Source organism: Sus scrofa, chromosome 10 (genome assembly GCF_054392235.1).
Source record: "Sus scrofa isolate SSC_HxYL_T2T_F1_AM1 chromosome 10, Sscrofa_HxYL_maternal_Yorkshire_Landrace_v2.0, whole genome shotgun sequence".
Lineage (NCBI taxonomy): Eukaryota > Metazoa > Chordata > Mammalia > Artiodactyla > Suidae > Sus > Sus scrofa.
In genome coordinates this window covers 8,517,161-8,540,957 of record NC_139392.1, presented here as the reverse complement: position 1 = coordinate 8,540,957, position 23,797 = coordinate 8,517,161, and the positions used below count along the sequence as shown (strand labels likewise).

Genomic DNA, 23,797 nt, shown 5'->3' with positions numbered 1-23,797 from the left:
TTTGGGGGTCATATGGTTCAGAATCTTTTGAACCTTATATACCCTCACTTCAAATAATTGTGCATAGGATACACTGAAACATTTGCCTGCAGTTTCATATGCCCTGAGGTCCATCCATGGGCCCAAATTTCAGAATCATTTATTGGCTTGACTGTGATATCCATGCTAGCCAAACATTTCTTAAGCAAATTGTGGTATTCCTCAATTCCCGTGAATCAGAATTAGCTCCAGCCTTTCTCCTGACCGTCTACAGTTCTGGCAACTCTGGTAATCATTGTGGACTGAAGGAATAATCCTTTTAAAAGGGAGGAAAAAAATCTCTTTTTAGTCTCTTGACCTCCCTGCAGGTTTCACTGAAAATAGACACATTCCACATGTCTCGTTCCTCTGTCTGTTGCCGCTCCCTCCTGTCGCCCCTAATGATTGTGACCTCAGTGACCTTCCAGAATATCCATATGGCCCTTTTTCTCCTCAACCTAGCAACACCCTACCTACTGCATGAGGGTTTGGAGCTCATAATATCGTTCCTAAGCCTGGCCTGTCTCTCCCGCCTGGCATTGTGTGCCTGCCACGAGACCGGGCTGGCTCGTAAAACATCTCTTTATGTACTTTATTACTTAAACTCTTTTATTTGCCTGCAGGAGCCCTTTAACAAAATCACATTGAATTGACTTTCTCACACCAAATCAAATCTCCCTGGTCCCAGTTCAGTTGTCTTTGTCAATATGTATTTTATAAATGGAGTGAATTAACAGATGCTGTTGGAACAGAAGTGCTGGGGTAGCGTTTATGTTTTTAGTGCTCTCTCTGGGCAGATGAGTTGTGTGGGAGTGTTATACAGGTATCACGGGATGAAAGTCATGCTGTCATTTCGGTGGATATGTATTCTTAACCATTTTCTTTGAGGATGTTTTAAACCTCTTTATTACTCTTTTTATCCTCAGCGTTTGCTTATATGGTTTTATCATGTATGCCATCAGTCTTGGGTTGGGCTTGATTATACCCCTTCATATTAAAAGATGAAAATTCAAGCCTCTCTATCATTCCAAGAGGACAGGATTTTCTGTTACCATGAGGAACTGACTGTGACCTTCCTGTGAAGCATATGGCCTTGTTTCTGTTATCCATGTTGTCTCTGAGGCCTTTTGATATGAAACTCCAGGTGGAAACTGTTCTAGAAGAAAGTACTGAGTTTCCATGTCCTGGACTCAGAGAGCAGTAGAATGAATTACCACCCCTGTTACGTAAGATGGGATTGGAGGACTTTGCAAAGAGAGAAATACAGCACAGAAATCCATTCTGTGAGACTGACGTTGCAAGAAGACTTCCTAGGAAGATTTCCGTATGACATAATGAACTTTTGAAAAGTGTAATGTATACAGGCTGTGAAATACAGTGCAGCAATTTGGGGAGCAGTTTTACCCTAACCCTTTCTCAGTTTTATGTGGTAGCCATAGAGCCACCTGCTGGTAAAGACAAGACACATCTCTTTTCTTTCATGCTCTGCCGTGATCTTTGTCCTGAGAATGACTAATCACAAACCTTTATTTTTTACATTCGTCTAGACCTAAAGTGTAATCCCTTGGCTTAAAATGTGGTCCCCATGGTCATTCCCAGAGTTCTACAGTAATTTGTCATTTTCCAGACTCTCTCTTTTGTCCCTACACTATTTTTTATCTCAAAAGCATGATAATTCTTGGGCTTTTTTTTTTTTTTTTTTTTTTAAGAAAAATGGAGCACTTATTTTATAGAATTAACACTTTAGAAATTAACCAAGACTATATGTTTATAAATGCTCTCCTGTGCAGCCCTGGACATTAAATGTTGGTGACATTGGAAGTATCCAGAATATCGTGATTTAAAAAAAAATCTTTCACTCTTTTCACAGATATTTGCAACAAAACAGAAGCTGTTCGTGGGCTATATACGCTGTTTGCAAAGACAATATAAGCTGTCAGATCTCAAAAATAACATCTAACGGTTCGGTGTATACTCTACCCCTCGAATAACATCTGCATCTTGATCAAAGGGAGTGTCCACCTTTGTACAAATTTAATGAAGAGCCTCTGGAAGAGTAGATCAATCCATCAATAATACATGACCTGTTTGTTTTTCTTTGGGCGTATTTAAAACTGTGCCTTCTATGTGTCAAAGTTCAAAAGTCAAGTGCTACATGTGATAAATTAGGCAGGGTCAAAAGTTATTGCAATGCAGTTTCAGAAGATTGTCTGTCTCTGAATTTGCAGCTCATTCATGCTGAAGTGATGCACTATGGGAATTACCACCAAGCCCTGCTCTGCAGCATCTGCTCTCCCTAAGTGAGTTAGTGCACGTCAGACATCTTTATGTCAGAATATTGCAGTGATGGATGCAGTCTTCAGAAAATGCTGCATAAAAATCTGGTGTGCCGTTCTGGCCATTAAGTGAAATTACTATTTAAATTAATGGCACTGTCACAGTTTATCTGTGCAAAGAATGAACGCTGATTAGGGTATTAAGTAATTAGCAATTTATCACACTGGAACAAGGTTGATAATAATTAAAGAAGTAATGGTTTACCAAAGAAACTAGAAAGGGAGTCACTTCTTGTTATGGGAGGGAAATCTTGGCCGAAAATTTCAATTCAGGGAAACAAAGACGAGAAAGAAAGCATTCTTTTTTCCTAGTGTGAAAACAGTTCATTATCAAAATTTTAGTTGACCTGTCAAAAGTCCCTCAGAGCGATCAGATGACTGATTAGGAGTTTCAAATTAGGTCAATGTCTGCATTTTGATTTTATACTTAAAGCAGGGTGAAACCATAAAGTAATTTGGGAGCAGAGGCAGAGAATGTGTTCTGCTCCCTAAAGGGCCAGTTTTCAGATTTTGATTGCTCTTTAAAATAGAAACATGAATTATTTTAAGAAAACTGCTGGAGAAAAAAAAAAAATGACAGCAAAGAATCCAAGGTTGTATTTAAATGTCTGATCAGAAAGCAGCAGGAAAAAAATGCACAAACAATATAACACTTGAAGCTGTGGATTTTTCTTGTGTGTGTGTGTGTGTGTGTGTGTGTGTGTGATTTTTACCCATCATATTCAAGACTCAGGCTACACTGACAGTCCTACTGTGTGTATTTATTTGATAAAACTTACCCTGGAAATGTTAAAACAACTACAATTATTAATATAGTACTAGAGATACAGTTTACTTTTAAACCAATTACTTTCAACAGTTATCAGCTTTAAAAATGGAGTTTCAAATTTCAGTTATGATCAATGTATGTTATTAACCATAAATAAAAACTTTGTAGATATTGGGAGATTTTTTTAAGTGGAAAAATTGGGGAGAGGGTTCTTTGGAGCCGTGTGTGGATAAACATCTTTCTGAAGGCATGTGCCAAATCCGTGTCCACTTTCAGTGCTTTTTGAAAAAACAAAAAGCACTTCAAACTCATTGGTCTGTTATTAGGAGCGCCTTTCATAATGCTGGTGTTTGTACAGGACCAGATTAAACAATTCGAGACCCCAGGGCATTTTGAAGTTGAGGTTCTTTATGTTATCAGTCGGGACTAATAATAAATAAACAAAATTCTAATTAAAATAAATCATTCATCACATCACACTGCTATATAACTAGACATAAATTCTAATATGATAGCCCTGTGACATGGGGTCTAGGCATCTTAATTTCTAGCTTCATCTGACTCTGGAGTATTGTTTATGTATTCAGGCTCTTATGTCTAAATTTCCGCTGTCTCTCTTCTATGGCAAGATTGAAATGATGTGAACATAGGCAGTTAAACTGAATTTGGGGAGAGAAAGAAGGCTATTTGGTATCTCAGGCACTCAGGTCTTTCTTCGAGAAGCGGGTCGACAACCCCCCTTCCAAAGTCATTCTGCTGTTACCCCCAACCTCTTACCCACATCTAGCAATGGGTCTAGAAAGTAGTGCAGCCTCAATAATGGTGGCCAAATGGTCACCTGGTCAGTGAGCACCCTTAGCTGGTTTTGAATACAAATCTGTCTTGTGATGAAAAAGAATGGGTACCGTTGCTGCTGGTTTCACAGGAAACAAATATTTGATTCATAGACAAAGGCAGGCAGAAACTTACAAGACTCTTAGGCAACTGCCTCCCCTTCCAAGATGGTGCCACCTTTCCGCAGTCAAGCCTCCTACCCCAGGGTTCAAGGGTGACCCCTCAGAATTTCTAGAAAAGACTTCTGAGTCCCTGGAGTTTAACAGTGCCTTCTCCTGCCACAAGCTGTTATCATCACAAAACGGGCAGGCCGTTCTCACGACAGAAATCAGATCGTTTTTTATGGAGCTTGGGAGAAGTTTGGCCTCCCCGCTGGACGATTCTAGAACACCTCCTCTTGTGTGTTCTTCACCTAATTAGTGTCTAGTGGTCTTGGTGAGAAGGACCCCTCACTGTCCATTTAACTCACCTTGGTAGGGAGATGCTGCCTTAGGGATTGTGCCATTTCACCAACTGCCTGGGTCTGACACTTTGATACCACACTTTGCAGCCGCCTCCGTTTTCTTCCCTGTTTTGATTTCATATTCATCTACAATAACATTTTATTTTCGCAGGGATGTTCTGTTGTGGGCAGGATTATGTGAATATGTCAGATACCATATGCTGCTCGGCTTCCAGTGGAGAGTCTAAAGCACATGTTAAAAAGAATGACCCGGTGCCAGTAAAATGCTGTGAGACTGAACTTATTCCAAAGAGCCAGAAATGCTGTAATGGAGTTGGATATAATCCTTTGAAATATGTTTGCTCTGACACGGTTTCAACTGGAATGATGATGAAGGTAATTGATGGAGAACCTCTCAGAGGTGCTGATTTGACAATGGAAAGAGAAATACATTGTTCATAACTATTTTTCTAAAATAGGAATATAAAAACTCCTGTGTGCATTATTCATTTTCGCATTACATCCATATTAATACCAAATGAGTTTGCCATGATTGATGTTATTGCAATGAATTCTAAAGGAATTAATAATGATTAGCTGTTCTCAGGAAGCTTTACCAGCACTTCAGATTCGTGCAGACAGCAAGTCTGGATCCTGAAAGAGCCTGTGTGGTGCTGTGAATAGAGATGTAGGGAAATTCGGCTTCCTCCCTCTGGCCCGCAACCGTGGTCCATCACTTTCCTTTGATAGAGAGACCTTAGAGCCCACAACGTCACGTAGGCGTGTTTCTGTCATATTCCTTGAGGTGGTGCAGGATCAGCAGCAGCCGGCCAACCGCAAAAATGAATCGTCCGCTGGGTGCATCGTTTATATCCCAATGTTAAGATGCTTCGCATACACCCATGCTGTGCTTTTTAGCATTAAACTTGACCCCGGACTCCAGAAACCCACCATTTTAAGGAAAGGATTATGGACATTTAAAAACCAAACTCCCTACTATGTTGGGTAGTAATTTGTCGTTGAGAGATGGCTAAAAATTGTTGCTTTGCTCACAGGCAATGGAAGGGCTCTTGCTGCTGATGCAACTACATAGTCTTGTGTGGACATCACACACTTTAGGATGCATCATAAGTCTTGAGATTTTTAGGGACCCAGCAAGCACCAAGCAGCAATGACTATTAAGATAACACGGAAAATTGTTGAAGAGAATAGGTACTTCATGCCATACAAAACGCCTAAGAAAAATAGTGGGGGGGGGGTTGTCTACGGATTTTTTAAAAAATTGGTCTGACTTGAGCACAACTTTATTTAGCCAGTTCTATGCAAGGAATCTCTCCAACACTGTGTTCCCAGAGTTTAAGTGTATTCCAGCCCAGTGTTTTCAGAAGTTTGGACTAGGACATTTTTCCTAAATGTATTTTTAAGTCTCAAAGAGCTGCTGTTGTTGCAAGACTGGGCCTTTAAAATAACGCGTTAGGAAGCGTCTCCATGGAATACTCTTCTTAAAAGGACACTCGTATTTCAGCAACGAAGGTAGAAAACCTGTTAACTTCATAAATGACACTGTGGCTCAGAACCATGTATTTCATTACTGCCCACCTCACATTTAATTCCCAGGCATCTTATTTTGGTTAGGAAGACACAGCTTCCACTATTTAAGGAAGATATCCAAGATGCATGTGGACATTCCCAGGCCAGGGATTGAACGAGCGCCGTAGCAGCGACCCAGCTGCTGCAGTGACAACAGCAGGTCCTTAACCTGCTGAGCCACCAGGGCACCCCTCCATGATCTCTTAGTTGGCTTGAGTTGGCTCTAAGAAAGCAAAGTAACAGCTGGATTTCACATGCATGTTTAAATGGTTATAATTAGATTTTCTCAAAGCTGACTCAAGCAGTGTCATAGGTAAGATTCCATTTGGCTTCCTGAAGACTTCTTTCCTGGAATCTTTTAATTCGAGCTCCATTCTGGAGCAGCTCACTCTGGGATGTCTCTACGGCCATCCCAGCTCATCTTCCTGATGTCATCGGTTTGGGAATCCCTGTCACTCCTCCTCTGTGATGGCCTCCCTGCATTCTGAACCTCAGTTTTCCCTCTTTGTCACCCTACCTCCTCCTTCTTTTTTTTTTTTTTTTTTTTTTGTCTTTTTAGGGCTGCACCCACGGCATATAGAGGTTCCCAGGCTAGGGGTCAAATCAGAGCTGTAGCCGCCAGCCTACACCACAGCTCATGGCAACGCTGAATCCCTAACCCACTGAGAGAGGCCAGGGATCAAACCTGTGTCCTTATGGATGCTAGTCAGATTCGTTTCTGCTGAGCCATGGCAGGAACTCCGACCCTACCTCCTTCTTTTGAGGCATTAGCCCCCTGGTTACAGGGGCACGAAAAGGAAATTTTTTGAGAGCTTGGTGTCTGAAATTATTGTAATGCCACCTTCCTATTAGATCTATAGCTTGATTTACTATACACGTCAATGTTAAAAATGATTTCTCCTCTGCATTTTGACGGTATTTCTGCATTTTAAAATTTTCTTCGCTGTTGTGACTCCCCTTTCTTTGAAGGTAACCACGATGTTTTTCCCATGACAGCTCTTAAGACATCCTCTTTATGCTGCTTTTCTAAAATTTCATGGCAGTGTGCTTCTATAGGTGTTAATATCATCATCATTAATACTCAGCATCATATACTTTTGTGGACTTCTTCAGAGTGGAGTCTCATGGCCTTCACTTCTAAGGAATGCTACTTTGTTATTTATTGGATAAGTTGCTCCCTCTTTTTTCCTCTGTTTTTGCTGATCAGTTGGGTGTTGGACTTCCTAAACTGATATTTGAACTGATATTTTAAATTTTTCTTCCCATTTCTTGTCTATTGATTAACCCTCATTTTTGCAGCATGATGAGATATTACCTTAACTTTAAGTTTCCACCTTTCTATTGATTTCTTGTGGGGTTCTTTATCTTTTTTTTTTTAGTTTTTAAGAACTCTCTCTTGTTTGCTGATTTGATGCACCTCCTAGAAGAATGGCAATAAAGGCACAAATAAACTAATGGGACCTAATCAAACTCAAAAGCTTTTGCACAGCAAAGGAAATCAGTAAGAACATGAAAAGACAACCCACAGAATGGGAGAAAAATCTTTGCCAATGAGGCAATAGACAAGGGCCTAATCTCCAAAATACACAACTCATACAACTCAACAGCAACAACAAATAACAACCCAATTGAAAAATGGGCAGAAGACCTCAGTAGAGAATTTTCCAAAGAAGCAATACAGGTGACCAGGGCACAATTTTACCCAGTATTTCTCCACAGCAAAAGAGAGCTCCTCAGCTTCCCAAACCCTCGCACGTATTTCTTGGCCACAGCCCGCTGAGCCAATGCCACATACCTTAGGGTTTCGTTGATGTTAGGGCAGCATCCAGCTTCAACCTACTAATTTATGTTTCTGCTGGAACACACTGGATGGCGCTGAGGTGAAAACAGACATATTCACGCATGGGGTGGGTTAACAGAAGGGATTTTTCTTAAACTTTTCATGTGACAGCCTGCTGTGAGTTAGCAGCTCTTCTCCAAGCACATTGCAGGAACCCCAGTCCCTCCCATCTCGTGGGGCTTCATGGTGGCGAAAGGGAAAGACGGTTGATGGCCCATGCACAGGTCCACCCGTGTGTGGAACGTATCTCTTCCTGCACCAGCCACACAAACATTTCCACACTCAAGGCTCCTTCTTTTGTGGCCAGACTTGAAAATCTAGTCTTTCCAGGAAAAAAATAAAAGGCAAAAATGAGCATCACTAGGCACATAGCCTTGTCTCTACCACATTCATCCACTTCCCAGCTTCCAGAAATGTGTGTTGATCCCTTTCTGTTTCCTTGGCTTTTCTATATTCCTTTACTGTCATTGGGTTGGGCTTTCAGAGAAAATGAAAATAAATGCACATGTTTAAATGGAAATCCAACTAGAGTCTTCTGATGTAGTTTTATTTTGATTATCTTGGGGAGAATAATTTAACTTATTTTACATAAGGGAGAGATTGGATGAAGATCAATTGTAAATAGCAAAAGTTATTTTAAATGTTATGCTACCTCTATAAAGAAAAGGTGAAGTAGAACTTTGCATTATAAGATTATTGCCTAATTTGGGGAGTTCCCTGGTAGCCTAGAATCTGGTGTTGTCACTGCTGTGGCAAGGATCAGTGCTGTGGCGAGGGTTCGGGAATTTTTGTATACTGTGGGCACAGCCCAAAAAAAAAAAAGAATATTCCCTTATTTGTATCTCTTATTATTTGGAATGATGAAGTATTTCATTTTCTGAAATTAGAGCCTACTAGTACTTATCAACAGCTAAAAAAAGTCTAGGAGTTCCCATTGTGGCGCAGTGGTTAACGAATCCGACTAGGAATCATGAGGTTGCAGGTTCGGTCCCTGGCCTTGCTCAGTGGGTTGAGGATCCGGTGTTGCTGTGAGCTGTGATGTAGGTTGTTGCAGAGGCAGCTCGGATCCCGCGTTGCTGTGGCTCCGGTGTAGGCCGATGGCTACAGCTCTGATTCGACCCCTAGCCTGGGAACCTCTACATGCCACAGAAGCAGCCCTAGAAAAGGCAAAAAGACAAAAAAAAAAACAAAACAAACAAACAAAAAAAACTAGAGATTCACCCAAGAAAATGCTTATAAATACAAATAATAGCTATTATAATTAGTTTATGCAATATTTAGATTTTCTAAAAACTTGCATGCAGAATACTTCTTATTAGCCCAAGAGCACAAAAGTACAGATTCTCAAATATCATATTCTTTATTTTCTCTGAAACTCCATTAGGAAAGTGTCAAAATACTAATAATAATATAATGACTACTGTTATTATTTATAGCGTAGCCACCAAGTGTAAGACATTTACGCACTATCTCATTTGAGTCACGGAACAAACCCTGCACAGTGAATTGAATTTCCTGTCTCTCCTGGAAGAAGCTGAAACTTTGAGCACATAAGAAACTTGTTCAAGGTCACAGCCCTAGGAAGGGACAAAACTGGACTTTGAATCTAAACCTGTGTTATTTCAAATTAACGTCTCTTTCTAGTATATAGACTGCCTTCATTTCTTATTGTGAATTTTTTTTACTTATAATTATTTTTTTAATAGTTATTTCCCCAATACAATTTTTTCTACTGTACAGCATAGTGACCCAGTGAGACATACATGTACACATTCTATTTTCACACATTATCACGCTCCATCATAAGTGACCTGACATAGTTCCCAGTGCTACACAGCAGGATCTCATTGCTAATCCATTCCAAAGGCAATAGTTTGTATCTATTAACCCCAAGCTCCCCAACCACCCCACTCCCTCCCCCTCCCCCTTGGCAACCACAGTTTATTCTTCAAGTCCATGATTTTCTTGTCTATGGAAAGGTTCGTTTGTGCCTTGTATTAGATTCCAGATATAAGTGATATCATATGGCATTTGTCTTTCTCTTTCTGACTTCCTTCACTTGGTATGAGAGTCTCTATTTCCATCCATGTTGCTGCAAATGGAATTATTTCGTTCTTTTTTATGGCTGAGTAGTATTCCATTGTGTATATATACCACATCTTCCTAATCCAATCGTCTGTCACTTATGCATTTTGAGATGTTCATTCAGGAACTAAGCAGAAAAAAATTTCATTTGAAAGTTGTAGAAACCACCGCACACCTGTCTAAATGAAAGTTTTAAATGCCCTCCCCCACCCCCCTCCTCCCTTCCATGTGACTTAGGAAACCCAGGCGTGCAGGACCGTCTGCCCAGCATCCATGGAAGCCACAGCACACTGCGGCAGGTGCACCTTCAACTCTACCAGCCACCTTTGTACTGTGATCAGAGGATCTCACAATTCCATCGGGAAGGAATCAGGTGAAGAAATCTGCTCATCCACTGAAGAGACCGTTCACACGGGAGGTGTCAACACACTTGCCTTCACAGGTAACAGAAAGGGAGCCACCTGCCCATGTTCCAAAGGGGAGGTGAAAAGCTGAGGAAAATGCAGATTTATTTCACTCTGACCTCATCTCCCTCCTTAACCTAATATCAATTAATTCCATCATATGTGGGAGCCAGCTAGTTACCACCTAATGAAAGGCACAGCTGGATCTGCTCAAAGTTAGTAGTTTTTAAATTTTCAAAGTCTAACTTTTATATTTTTTGATTTTTAGGACCACAATCACGGCATATAGAGGTTCCCAGGCTAAGGGTCCAATCTAAACTGTAGCTGCTGGCCTCCACCATAGCCGAAGCAACATAGGATCCAAGCCCCATGTGCAACCTACATCACAGCGCACGGCAACGCCGGATCCTTAAGCCACTGAGCGAGGCTGGGGATCAAACCCACGTCTTCATGGATACTAGTCAGGTTCATTACTGCTGAGCCACGACGGGAACTCCCTCAAAGTCTAACTTAAACAAGGATGCATGCTATTTTCAATTGAGCCTATAGAGAAATGAAGAACAGAGAAATAATTTAGTTGTGTGCCCTTTTATGGTATATCCCATTATTTTTCAATAAGCCCAATTTTCATTCTCAAAAGCTAAGTGAAAGCTTTCAGTAAATGCCATGAATGAATGTTGTTCTTCTTGCAAGCAGAAAAGAGGTAATTTCTGATTGCTACGACCTGGCAGCATCCTTATGAGAGAAGGAAGACCACTTAATATAAAGTCAGTATCCCTTTCCTGATCCTGGATCTGGGTCCAGAGACTCTGCTCTCCTGAAACCTGAAACAGCCATCATTTTGGGAACAATAACCTTTGTGGGCGTTGAAAATATCAACTTCCAAGCCCCATCTTGGCCCTACTGGATTAGTAGAAAATAGTGATTCTCAGAGTTTCCATCATGGCTCAGCTGTTAATGAGCCCAACTAATATCCATGAGGATGCAGGTTCTGTCCGTGGCCTCACTCAGTGAGTTAAGATGTGGCTCAGATCTGGTGTTGCTGTGGCTGTGGCTTAGGCCAGCAGCTGCAGCTCCAATTCAACCCCTAGCCTGAGAACTTCCATATGCTGCAGGGGCAGCCCTAAAAGGACCGAAAAAAAAAAAAAATAGTGATTCTCAGGCTTGGCTAAGTCATGTGAAAGACACTGTAAATTTTTGGGTCACCTCCAAAATCATTCTGCTATTAAATTTTTGTTATTCATCTATTTCTGTAAGTCCCTACATAGCATGTTTCTGGTGGCTTTTTTTGAAGAATTAAGTGTAACTGTGTGTGTACACACACCTCTTATCTAGGGTCAAATAGAATACAGTGAAGTGACATAATTCAGGCAAGCTAAGATTAAACAAACAGCTACTCTATCCCTCATGACCCATCCTCGGCCTCACCATCGGGGGATGGGTGATAACAGCAAACCCTGAGAAGGAAAATAGGAAGGCAGGATTCTGGGGTGCCAAGAAGGAGACCAGGGAGGGGAGGAAGATACGTTTACTGAGTCCTATGAACTTCCAAGATTGTGCTAAGTGTCTGAACACCTTACTTTAATTTGCCCAGAAGTCATAGAAACAGATTAAGTGATGAGGAAACGGAGGGTCAGACCTGCCAAAGTCACGTCGTGTGAATGTCAGGTTCAGATGATGTCATCTTGAGCAACAGCAGATGGAGAAGCGTCCACGTGGTGTGGGAGCTCCTTTCAGAGTGCTCCAGGCATCCCTCATGCTGCTCCTCCCACCCGAAATGTTCTTCTTAAGCATCAAATTCAAGGCCAAGGTCAGGATTCCTGTCCGCAGGGCAGGCTTCCCAAGTCAGCCCCTCTCTCCTTTGTGCTCCCATGACACGTCATCACGCCATTCCCCACTTCCACCACGTGCCATAGGCATCCGGAAACCTGTCTCATCGCTCCTTCTAGATTGGAATATCCATGTGAATAGAACAGTCCTATTTAACTTTACCTTATTTATGGATTTAATACACCGTAACAAACAAAAAAAGAAATTTTATTGAAATGCCTTTAATTAGAAAAGCCTCAGATGAGAGTTCCCTGGTGGCCTAGCAGTTGAGGCTCCAGCATTATCCCTGCTGTGGCTCCGGTCACTGCTGTGGCACAGGTTCAGTCCGTGGCCCAGGAAATTCCATGAACTGCAGGCATGGCCCACTCTGCCCCCCTCAAAAAAAATAGAGCCTCAGGAGAGAAGACAGTTGGACCCCTAATCTCCACCCACTGAGTTATATTTAAGTCATGAACCCTCAATTAAAAATTTCCGTTTCCTTCTAAGAGAGTTCTCTACTTTCATCTGCCTTTTGTAATCAAGATGCTGATTTTGAAGGGTTTTTAAGACATCGTTGCAATAGGCGCCTACAGAAGAGAATAAATATTTTCACCTACAGATAGAATATTGTGAGGGCTTTTAACAACCATATCTCAGATTATCTTGCCTACCAGATAGCCCTATGAATTGAATATGAAAAATAAGAATATTTTATTTTTCATGAAAAGAATGAAGCCCTCAAGTGGTGCTAAAGCAAATTCCCTTGAGACCAATTTAGACTAAAAAGTCAGCCTTTTTTAGAAAATGAAAATTAAAAGCTAACACTACCAGTGCTGACCAAAATGTATTCATTCATAAAATCATTTACTTATCAAAAAATACATATTAAATCCTTACTAGTAACCAGTCAGTATTCGAGGACCAGTAACTATGGAAACAAATAGGAATTCCCATCAGGAATTTGAGGCTGATGTGAAGAGAGGGAAACAAATATATAATTTTACAGTAATGTGAGAAATGAAGTATAAAGTTCTATGACAGAGGAAAGCGTAGGATGCTTTTGCAGAGTGTGGCAAGGACACCTGCAATAGACTGTAGAAGTTAAGACATCCAGAAGGATACTGTGCCTGAGCTGAGACCTAAAAGATGGGTTGGAGCCTGTCACGTTCAGGGAGGCTAGGCCAGCCAGAGAGCAACGTGTACACGGAGTTCCCATCGTGGCTCAGCCAGTTAAGGACCCAACATCGTCTCTGAGGATGCGGGTTGGATCCCTGGCCTTGCTCAGTGGATTAAGGATCCGGCATTGCCACAAGCTGCAGCATAGGTCGCAGGTGCAGCTTGGATCTGGTGTAGCTGTGGCTGTGGTGTAGGACCCCCGCCCAGAACTTCCATATGCCACAGGCACAACCAAAAAAAAAAGCAAGATGTACAAAGCACAGGAAGCAAGAGGAAGCCCTGCAAGTCTGAAAGACAACAGCAGGTACCTTGATCTGGATACAGTGGATGTAATTGAGAGAACGTGATGGAGATGAGGCCACGGAACAGGGGTCAGACTGCAGAGGCCTCTTGTACCACACAAAAGAGTTTGTTTTTACACAGCAAAGAGAGGATTGTAAAGCTTTTCAAGCAGTGGAGTCACATAATTATTATTATGGAAGGATTACCCTGTCAGCTAAAAAAAAAAAAGATTGAAGATAAATATGTATGGGACACTTCAGCAATTAGCAGGTAAATACGGAACATACATACTCCAAAACCCAAAACTCTCTGTTATTAGGAATATTAGCCCCAATAAAATGATTTATAGATAACAACTTAAAATAAGAGTTGGAAATTCTGGCCAAAAAAAAAAAAAAAAAAAAATGCAAAGAAAAACAAGCTCTGAGAAATGAGAGGAGGTGATTGAGGAAAAGGCAAAATTTCAACCAATGATTCCTCATGTGTCAAGCAAAAAAAAAAAATGCTTTTGTGGGCTGGGGACATCTTTCAAAGACCAGGCCTCACAGGAACATGCAGAAAAACGATAAGATATGAGAGCGTCAAAAGAAGAATGAACTACAGTAAGGCATGACTAGGAATGACGTGTGGAGAGTTGCCACAGCGACACTTAGAGATGGGACTTGGGCTTGAAGGGGACAGCATCATAGTCACAAAGAGCAGTCTGCTACAACAAAGAGATTCGAAAGCAGAGTCACCATCCATGGGTCAGTGGACGGTCTGGGCAGCTCAGCCCCGCACGGTCATTCAGGATCTGGGTTCCTTGCCATGCTTCTGAGGGGTGCAGCCCGAGCTGTGACAACACCCTCGTTCCAGCCTCAGAAGGGGTCAGAATGCCAATGGAAGGCGAATGATTTTCTCTTTAGAAGGAGGCATAAGGCGCCTATATCACGTCCATTCACCTCCCATTGGCGAGATCAGTCACGTGACTACACCAAACTGCAAAAACAACTGGGAGCTGTAGACTCTGGCCCAGAGGTCCCTGGCGGGGGCGGAAGGGCAATCTGGGTGCCCACGTGGTCATCACAGGTACCAAGCAGCAGCTACCCCCTCCCAGACAGAATTACATGTGCATAGCGATGTACGTTTTATGAAGTTCTGCCACACAACTTAATTGCATGTTATTTTCATACAAATTCCATAAAATAGCCAGAGCGAGGTTTATTGTAAGGAGATGGCATGTAAGGAGCATGTTGTCGGATAACCCAAGTGGATGGAACCGGGAATTCACCCCGCATCCAATGGAGATAGAGCAGGTGGCCCAGCACCCAAGGAGGACCTCTTCTGATCCTCCCATCTGAGAAAGAGTCATCCAGAAACCACCACACAAACCACACGTGCACATATTCAAAATTCACAGAATGAATTAAGTGGAAAGGAGACTCAGGTAAGGAGATTTTCAAGGAATGTTTTGGTAGGTGTTGACTTCTGAAGTTACTAACGCTTAAAACTGAACTAAGACATTTGGGCCACCGTTGGGTCACACGAATGATGATCTAATAAAACTTTCGTCAGACCAAAAATCTCAGCAGGTGGGTTTTACTGTTTTAATCAGATGGGCTGGGTTAGGTTTGGGTTTCAGTTCTACTTTGGTGGGAGAAAGAATGAAATATATATAGTACAGTATAAACAGTAAATACAGTGGAAAGTGAATTCATTTTTATTCACCATTGGTACCACAATTAGCTAAGGTTCAAGTCCTAAATTTCGTAACACTACATTATAATTCATATAATAATCTCATAAAAGAATATCTATAATTTAATAATTGGTAAAATTATAAATAATTCTATTAAATACAAATTGTATTAAAATATAAAAATTTATAAAATAAAATTATATTCTATTTATAAAGTAAAAATTATATTACATAAAATTATAATAATTACACGGTGAAAGAATGTTGCCAAGCTTGTCTCATACAGAAGTAAAGAGATCATGAACTTGGGAAGCGTTAACATCTAATGTACATGAGTCAAGGGCTTTTATTTTTCAGTCATTTTCATGCTTCTCTATTCAGAAAAATGAATTCTCTCCTATATAATTGCAGACCTCTGCACCGAGTAAATACTTACACTGTTTTTTATGACTTAGAAAGTAAAGATATTAGAATTTTGTTTTCACCCAATGAGATGAGAACATTAAGCATTTCCTGTTACATGTTTAAGGTTCTGATATTCATTTTCAATATGGTGGTTAAAAAAAATTTTTTCTTTTAGCGTATCTGATTTCTGTCTCTCCAGATGTGAACCTGGAGCCGTACGTGACATATGAGTACAGGATTTCTGCATGGAACAGCTATGGACCAGGATTCAGCCGGGCAGTCAGGACCAGAACAAAAGAAGACCTGCCTGAGGGTGTGAGTCCCCCCAGGTGGACCAGAGCAGAGCATCTCGATGACGCAATAGTCTTACACTGGAGGAAACCTGTCCAATCAAATGGTATGAAGCTATTTTGAAAAGTGAAAAAACATAACCCCGTAAATGCATAAGCAAAGTGAGATGAGTGTAGTCTACATTTAATTGGCGGGCATCTCACCACCAGAAAGTATTTCCTGAGACAGGGGACTGTAAGGATGTGCCAGTGAATGATTCATTTGTGAAACAGCCCTCACGAATCTTTAGCCAAAAAATATGATTTAACTTGAATCCCAGCACATACCCAAGCTGCTCTCAAGCAAGCAAAGCATGTGAAGGGAAAGCAAAATCATTTTGAAAGTAAGTGTTTGGTAGTGAGAAGGAATGAACAAGGGATGCTGATCATTTGTGTCGACTCCATCTCCTCTGTAAGAGCAAGTGTAATTAAGCACACAGCAGTGTAATAGCAAAAGGAAAATTAAATAATGCTGTTTTGTCTCCTTTCTTCAGAACCCTAAGCCATCTCATTTGTTTCCAAATAGTTAGAGGGAGGAGCTGACACCCAAATTCAGGGCTTTCTCTGCCTCTTTTTTTAGGTCCCATTATTTACTACATCCTTCTCCGAAATGGAATTGAATGTTTTCGAGGAACAGCGTTAAGCTTCTCTGATACAAAAGGAATTCAACCTTTTCAGGAATATTCATACCAGCTGAAAGCTTGCACGGTGGCTGGCTGCACCACCAGCAGCAAGGTAAGAAGAGTTTGCCTAAACTCTAGACAGAATTATTCGGTGTTACGAAGGCTCAGGTTGTGAGTAATTTTTCCAAAGACAGAAAACTACATCCGCCCCAATAAAGCAGGGTGTTCATGTAGCCTCTTAGCTGAGTACCAAGACTTCAGCCCGAAAGGGGAGATCACTGGAGGGAGATTTATTCAAATATCAATGTTTCATTAATCGAAAGAGACAAGAAGAAAACTTGAACCAATGTTATCCTCTTAATCCACTTTTCCTCCACCAAATCATTTTAGGTGGTCTTTTGTAAATCCATAGTAAATCTCAAACCATTTCTCAGTTTAAAAAACTGAGAAATCCTATTTAAATATCATTTCAACAAAAATTGCCTGCTCTTGAGAAACAGGGAAAAGGGCAAAGGAGCCTGAAGTAGAAAATAAAATGGTTCCAAGACTTCGGGAACAACCTTGACAGGAAATAATGAAGATCTGAATTTACACAGCAGGAGTCAGAATGGAGAATGTCAGAAAGATGCCCGGGACAAGGTCTACAGGACTCAGTGGTCAGCTGTATGTCAGGGAATAAAAGGACAGTTCCTGGTGTTTTCAAGATGTCTGGCTTGACCAATGTGTCACTTATGGTGCCATTCTGGAAGCAAATCAAAAAACAAAAGAGGAAAAGTTAAAAGTCAAAAGTAAGGTTAACATTTTAAAGCTTTTAAAAATATATTTAAGAGGGGGAGCAGAGAGAAGAATGGTGGAAGAAAATATTATTTGGCACTTTAAGTGAAAATGTCTAGTCAGCAGCTGAATTAAGTGTTGTCTTTCTCTGACTTCACTGAGCATAATATCACCTGTTTGTGGAATCTAATAAAAAAGGATGCAAAGGAACTTGTTAAAAAACAGAAACAAACTCACCAATCAAAAAACCAATCTTTCTCTTTCTGACTTACTTCACTCAGTATGAGAGTCTCTAGTTCCATCCATGTTGCTGCATATGACACTATTTTTTCTTTTTTATGGCTGAGTAGTATTCCACTTTTGGAATGGATTCGAAATGAGATCCTGCTCTGTAGCACTGAGAACTATGTCTAGTCACTTATCAATGGAGCATGATAATGGGAGAAAAAAGAATGTGTACATGTATGTATCACTGGGTCCCCATGCTGTACAGTAGAAAAAGAAATCGTAGTGGGGAAATAACAATAAAAAAATATTAAAAAAAAAAACCAATCTTATGGTTACCATAGGTGAAACCATTTAGGGGAGGGAAGAATTGGGAGGGTGGGACTAACACATCCATACTCCTATAAAAAGCAGATGATTGATGAGATCCTACTATATAGCACAGAAAAATCTATTCAATAATCTCTAATAACCTATATGGGAATAAAAAAAGAATGAATATATTTATATGTAAGACTGAGTCACTTTGCTGTACACTTGAAACTAATACAATATCGTAAATCAACTATACTACAATGAAATTAATTTTTTTAAGTGGCCATTCCCATTATGGTTCAGTGGATTAAGAACCTGACATAGTGTCTATGAAGATGTGGGTTCAATCCCGGGCCTAGCTCAATGGATTAAGGATCTGGTGTTGCCAGAATCCAGGCATAGGTTGCAGATGTAGCTCAGATCTGGTATTGCCAGGACTGTGGTGTAGGCTGGCAGCTGCAGCTTCAATTTGACCCCTAGCCTGGGAATGTCCATATACCACAGATGTGGCCATAAAAAGAAAAGGAAGAAGAAACAAAAGTAACTGAAAGGAGTTCCCTGGTGGCTTAGCAAGGTAAGGTTCTGCAGTCGTCGCTGCTGTGGCTCTGGTTACAGCTGTTGCGTGGGTTCAATTCCTGGCCCAGGAACTTCCACCTGCTGTGGGTGTGGCCCCCCAGAAAATGACTGAAATTTGCTGGAAAAATCTATGAAGGAAGTTGAAGCAAGAAGTGTGAATGTGATCGTGCAAGACGAATAGTGACAAAACCAGAAGACCGTCAATGATCAGCCACCTTGAGGATGCTACTAAGAATGAGGAAAAGGAAGAAACAGACAATGAAAGAAGAACATAAAGAAAGAGCCATTTCACAGATGCCGAGCTGGACAGAGGAAACCCCGTCTTCATATGGTTCCAACTCGAGAACAGCAACATCTTCACACACTGTGCAAGAACCAGCCACTGCAAAACGTCCAGTCAGACCCGGCAGCCTCAGCACATGTGAGCAGCTTCGTATTCCCCAGACCCTGGAAGCATCTCTGAGTTGAGTGCACCACCCTCCAGACAGATGGCACCTGATCGGCCCAATCACAAGACACCATCAGAACGGTCCTAGAGCCATGCCCGTGCTTTCCCTATAGCACAGCTATGCAGATGCCACAATAATTGGTGGAAAAGTGAAGGCGGAGTTAATTCTGTGAGAGAGCAAAGGCAGCCAGTGTTCATCCAAAATGTATTTTGACTGCGTTGACTGAATAACTGGCTCATGGATCCCTTTTTTCTGCTCACTTGATTCTCTTTCTAGAACATCGGTGCAAACACTGTAAACTCATCCTGGGTAACACAGGAAGAGTACAGAAAAGGCAGCCCGTTTATACTCTAAAAGGCATGTTATATGCAAGCAAGTTCGGATGTGGGTTTTGCTCCAAATTTACTGGTGCTTAAAATGTACAAAATCAGGCTGTTAAAATGCAAAGACACCAACGGGCCATATGGAAGAGTTATCAAGAGTTGTCTAGGAAGACAGCCTGCCAGCCAGATTTCACTTGTTTAAACTGAGGGCTGCACTCTGCCGTCAACGTTGTCGTTGGAGCTGTTGTGATAAATGGTAGTCTCAGGGTTCTGTAATGTATTCAAGGTCAGATTTCATTGTTTGAATAGGATGGGAGGGAAAAAGATGTCTTCAAAGGGGGAGGGGGGCTGATTTCGCCAAGCCCCGCTAATGATAAGCCAGGCCAGACCACAACATTTGAAAACAAAAGCGACCTCCCCTTTGATCGGAATACCTAGCGTCATGTTCCGATAAGGGGCTGGTTAATTTCTGTGTTCTCAGGTAGTGGCAGCTACGACCCGAGGAGCCCCGCAGCTCGTCCCTCCGCCCACCGTCACCGCCCCCAGTGCCGAGGCGCTGCACGTGAGCTGGGAAGTCCCTCCGGAGCCAAATGGCATCATTAAAGAGTACCAGCTCTGGCAGGTTGGGAAAGGACTCATCTACACTGACACCACTGACAGGAGGCAGCATACGATCACAGGTGAGAATGGAAAAAAAAAAAAAAAAAAAACAGGAAAACCTACCTGCTGTAAGAGGCTGTCATTGTGGTTGGGGCACCCAGCATCCCTCGAGCGTGCGTTTGATATATGAGGTCACTCCGAAAGGACGTGTTCCCTTGACATATGGTCAGCTTCCACTTACCCCTGCTAATAGAAGAGCCCACACTGGCAGCAATAAGCCACCACAGCAGATAACTTCAGAAATAATTTCTATTTGGCTTAGATATGCCTTATGTGTAGGGTTTTTCGCATCAGTACCGTTTTCTTTTCTTTTTTTTTTTTTTTTTCCCGACAAACAGTAAGATGCATTTTCATTCCCCAAGGATATCCTCAGAGAGAATGGGACTAGGATAGCCAAGAATGTACTGGAAGGCAGGAGAAAAAATCAGCCAGAGACTGACATTTATCTACTGAATGGGGAATTAATACACAGAATAGTTGACAGTTGACTGGTTATGACAAGTTGTTGTGGTTCTTCTTATTAACATGAATTCGTAGTAGTTGTATTATTTTTTGCTTATTATAACATGTATTATAATTAACTTTAATAATATAATAACACTACAGTGTAATAGTAGAGTGTCAGATAATTACTACTGGTGATTATAATAATAATTAACATGTTTTAGTTTGAATGTCATTTCTGAAAAGAAGAGAACCGTTTTTGGGCTGAGCCAGTCTAGAACAGTTTTTCTAATGCACCGTCTTATCCCCTTATTTTATTTGCATCACATGCCTCTCGCTGACTGCATGTTTGGGTTTTGTTTTGTGTGTGTGTGTGTGTTTTGGTTTTGGGTTGTCTTATTGTTTGTTTTTGTCTTTTTATGTCTCCCTCCACTGGAATGTAAGCTCCAGGGTCACAGAGACCTTTTCTACCTGGTTTAATACTATAACTTTAGCACTTAGAACAATCCATGTGCCACCAGTAGGTGCTAAATACATGTTTGAGGAATAAGAGGATTTACTATGCGCCAAATGCTGTCCTAAGCCCTGGGCACGTGCTGTCTCATTTGATCTTCATCACAAACTTATGAGGAAGTTAGAGACTCATGCCCATTCGTTCTAGAAAAAAAGAATAATTCAAGAAAGTAAAGTAACTTAGTTCATTACCTTAGAGCTACAGAATCATTCCAAACAGTTGCATAAGTTTGTTTAGATTCTGAGAACACAGGCAAGAGTTTATCAACTTTTGCTCTTTCCCAAATGCCAGGAGCCTCCTCCACACCCCCCAGGGCTCCTGAGTGTTTTCCTTTCTTTGGACTCTGCTTGGCAGAGGGCACAGGTACCCGTGACAGTGAAACTCATATAAAAGGGAAGAAAGACCTGGAAAAGCATGCCTGATTTTTCTTTAGAGGAGGCCCAGGCCATGCCACACAGGTAGAAAAATAAATTCACGGTGATTTGCTCTTAACTCCACACACAAGCAGACACTTGCTGACAGATGTACCCTGTTTTCCAAAAGGGCCATAAGCCTGCAAAAGGTGCTTAATAAATATTTGCAGACTAGCACATTGCAATCCTGATCTGAAGATCCTGAGCTAAACCCATGATAATGGCTATGGGCGAAAGCCCTCATCAATTTAGATTATCAAATGTGTTCCTTCTGTCCTGTTTCACTAAAAATGCAAATCATCATAAGCAATTGGCATGATGTTGTTTTACAAAATAAAAACTGGGAGTTCCCGTCATGGCGCAGTGGTTAACAAATCTGACTAGGAACCATGAGGTTGCGGGTTTGATCCCTGCCCTTGCTCAGTGGGTTAACAATCCGGCGTTGCCGTGAGCTGTGGTGTAGGTCGCAGACGCGGCTCAGATCCCGAGTTGCTGTGGCTCTGGCATAGGCCAGTGGCTACAGCTCCGATTCAACCCCTAGCCTGGGAACCTCCATATACCGTGGGGGTGCGGCCCAAGAAAAGGCAAAAAAGACAATAAATAAATAAATAAATAAATAAATAAATAAATAAATAAATAAATAAAACAAAATAAAAACTGTACATGGTGCCTTATAATTCTAAAGAACCATTTGCATTTTACCTCCTGTGATGCTCACCACATCCGCATCAGATGAGTGAAGGATTTTTGCTGCTGTTGTGGTTTGGCCGTATCCTCAGCATGTGGAAGTTCCCAGGCCAGGGATGGAACCTGGGCCACAGCATCAGCCCGAGCCGCTGCAGGGGCAATGCCAGATCCTTAGCCCACTGAGCCACAAAAGAACTCCATGAGGGATGTCTTTAATGTCCACATTTGAAAGACGAAGGTGAAAACTGGCCTACTCGAGGTGCCCAAGGCATTCACTGCCTCCTTCTATAAGGAAATCAGAATACCATTTTGCTCAAAAAAAAAAAAAAAAATGTGTAGCCTGCTTGCTGTGTTGTGTTCTAGAGAGTATATTAAGTGCTTTAAACTAAGATTGCTGTTCTTAAGACGCTCCCAGTAATAGGCAACACTGCCAAAGAATAACTTGTGTAATGAGGCTCCAGCAGAACTCCATACAGGATGGAGCAGCAGAAAATCAAAAGAAGGACTTGGATTGCAATGGAATGTTAATTATAGACATTTGAAAGCCAAGTTAAGGCACATTAAGACGTGGTAGCAATAAGTTTCACAGTACACCGGGATACAAGGATAAAGAATTCTTGGAGTTCCCATCCTGGCTCAGTGGTTAACGACTCTGACTAGGAACCATGAGGTTGCAGGTTTGATCCCTGCCCTTGCTCAGTGGGTTAACAATCCGGCGTTGCCGTGAGCTGTGGTGTAGGTTGCAGAGGTGGCTTGGATCCCGACTTGCTGTGGCTGTGGTGTAGGCTGGTGGCTATGGCTCTAATTAGACCTCTAGCCTGGGAATCTCCATATGCTACAAGAGCAGCCCTAGAAAAGACAAAAAAAAAAAAAAAAAAAGAAAGAAAGAAAAAAGAATTCTCTTCCTTCAGATTCTGTCACAGCACAGGCTTTGAACTATTGCCAGCTGTACTAGTTTGCATTTTTTTAGAAACCAGCATTTTTATGTGCCATCAGACTAAATTCAACAGTGATGTTCAAACCAACAGAATGGGTAGCCTCCTTCATTATAACATACTTGCCAAGATTTTTCCTTAAACACCTCCACTCCGCCAGCTTTTCCTTGTATTGTCATGTTTTAACGGATGTCTCATGTCAAAGGGGATTTCACACCGATAACGTAGTGCCAGAATTCCCCCTTTACTAGGATAAATATTTCAGTTTCGCCACCGAATTTTACTTCTTATAAGATTATAAAATGGAAAAAAAAATCTGTTAGAATTCATTTGGTCCATTCCTCTGTACTATTTTCAACAGATTTAGAGAGCACTTCACTGGGGCAATACAGCGCTACCGAGGGATTTCTTTGTTAGATGAGGAACTGAACCTTCATTCAACAAAACCTTCCCAAGTACAGAGTCTCCTGTCCGCAGTTCCTAGGGGACGGGAATGGTGCCTGGCATTTGATCATCTGAAAGCCGAAATCTGTGTGATGTTCATGCATTTGATCTGCCAGGGAAAAATTCAGTTCCACGGTTAGCTGACTGACCAAATTCAGTCCGGAATATTTGGCGATGTAAATGACTGTCTTATTGAGTCCATGGAATGAACTAAAATGATCAAATTCATTTCCCATGCCATCTCGAATGGTTGATCAAAGAGCTGCCTGAACCCCTGGAGATAAAGGTTTTGATTTTCCTGTCATTTGCCAAAACCCTAAGTCACAGCTGGGCAGTAATGAAGCAGCAGCCCAGGTCATCCCGGAGCCCCAGCATCTCGGTCCTTAGCCCCGACAGAAGGGAGAGCAGAGCGGGCACC

At 41.5% G+C, this 23,797-nt stretch overlaps 1 protein-coding gene across 1 annotated transcript in view; it reads left to right on the top strand.

Annotated features, from left to right (window-relative positions):
* Positions 1 to 23,797, top strand: part of USH2A (usherin) — an 837,868-nt gene that overhangs the window by 623,738 nt on the left and 190,333 nt on the right. Inside the window, exons 52-56 of the mRNA XM_021064292.2 lie at positions 4,572 to 4,795; positions 10,152 to 10,356; positions 15,868 to 16,065; positions 16,578 to 16,732; positions 19,764 to 19,962. Coding sequence (XP_020919951.2) covers positions 4,572 to 4,795; positions 10,152 to 10,356; positions 15,868 to 16,065; positions 16,578 to 16,732; positions 19,764 to 19,962 — 981 coding nt within the window. The remainder of the gene's footprint in view (positions 1 to 4,571; positions 4,796 to 10,151; positions 10,357 to 15,867; positions 16,066 to 16,577; positions 16,733 to 19,763; positions 19,963 to 23,797) is intronic.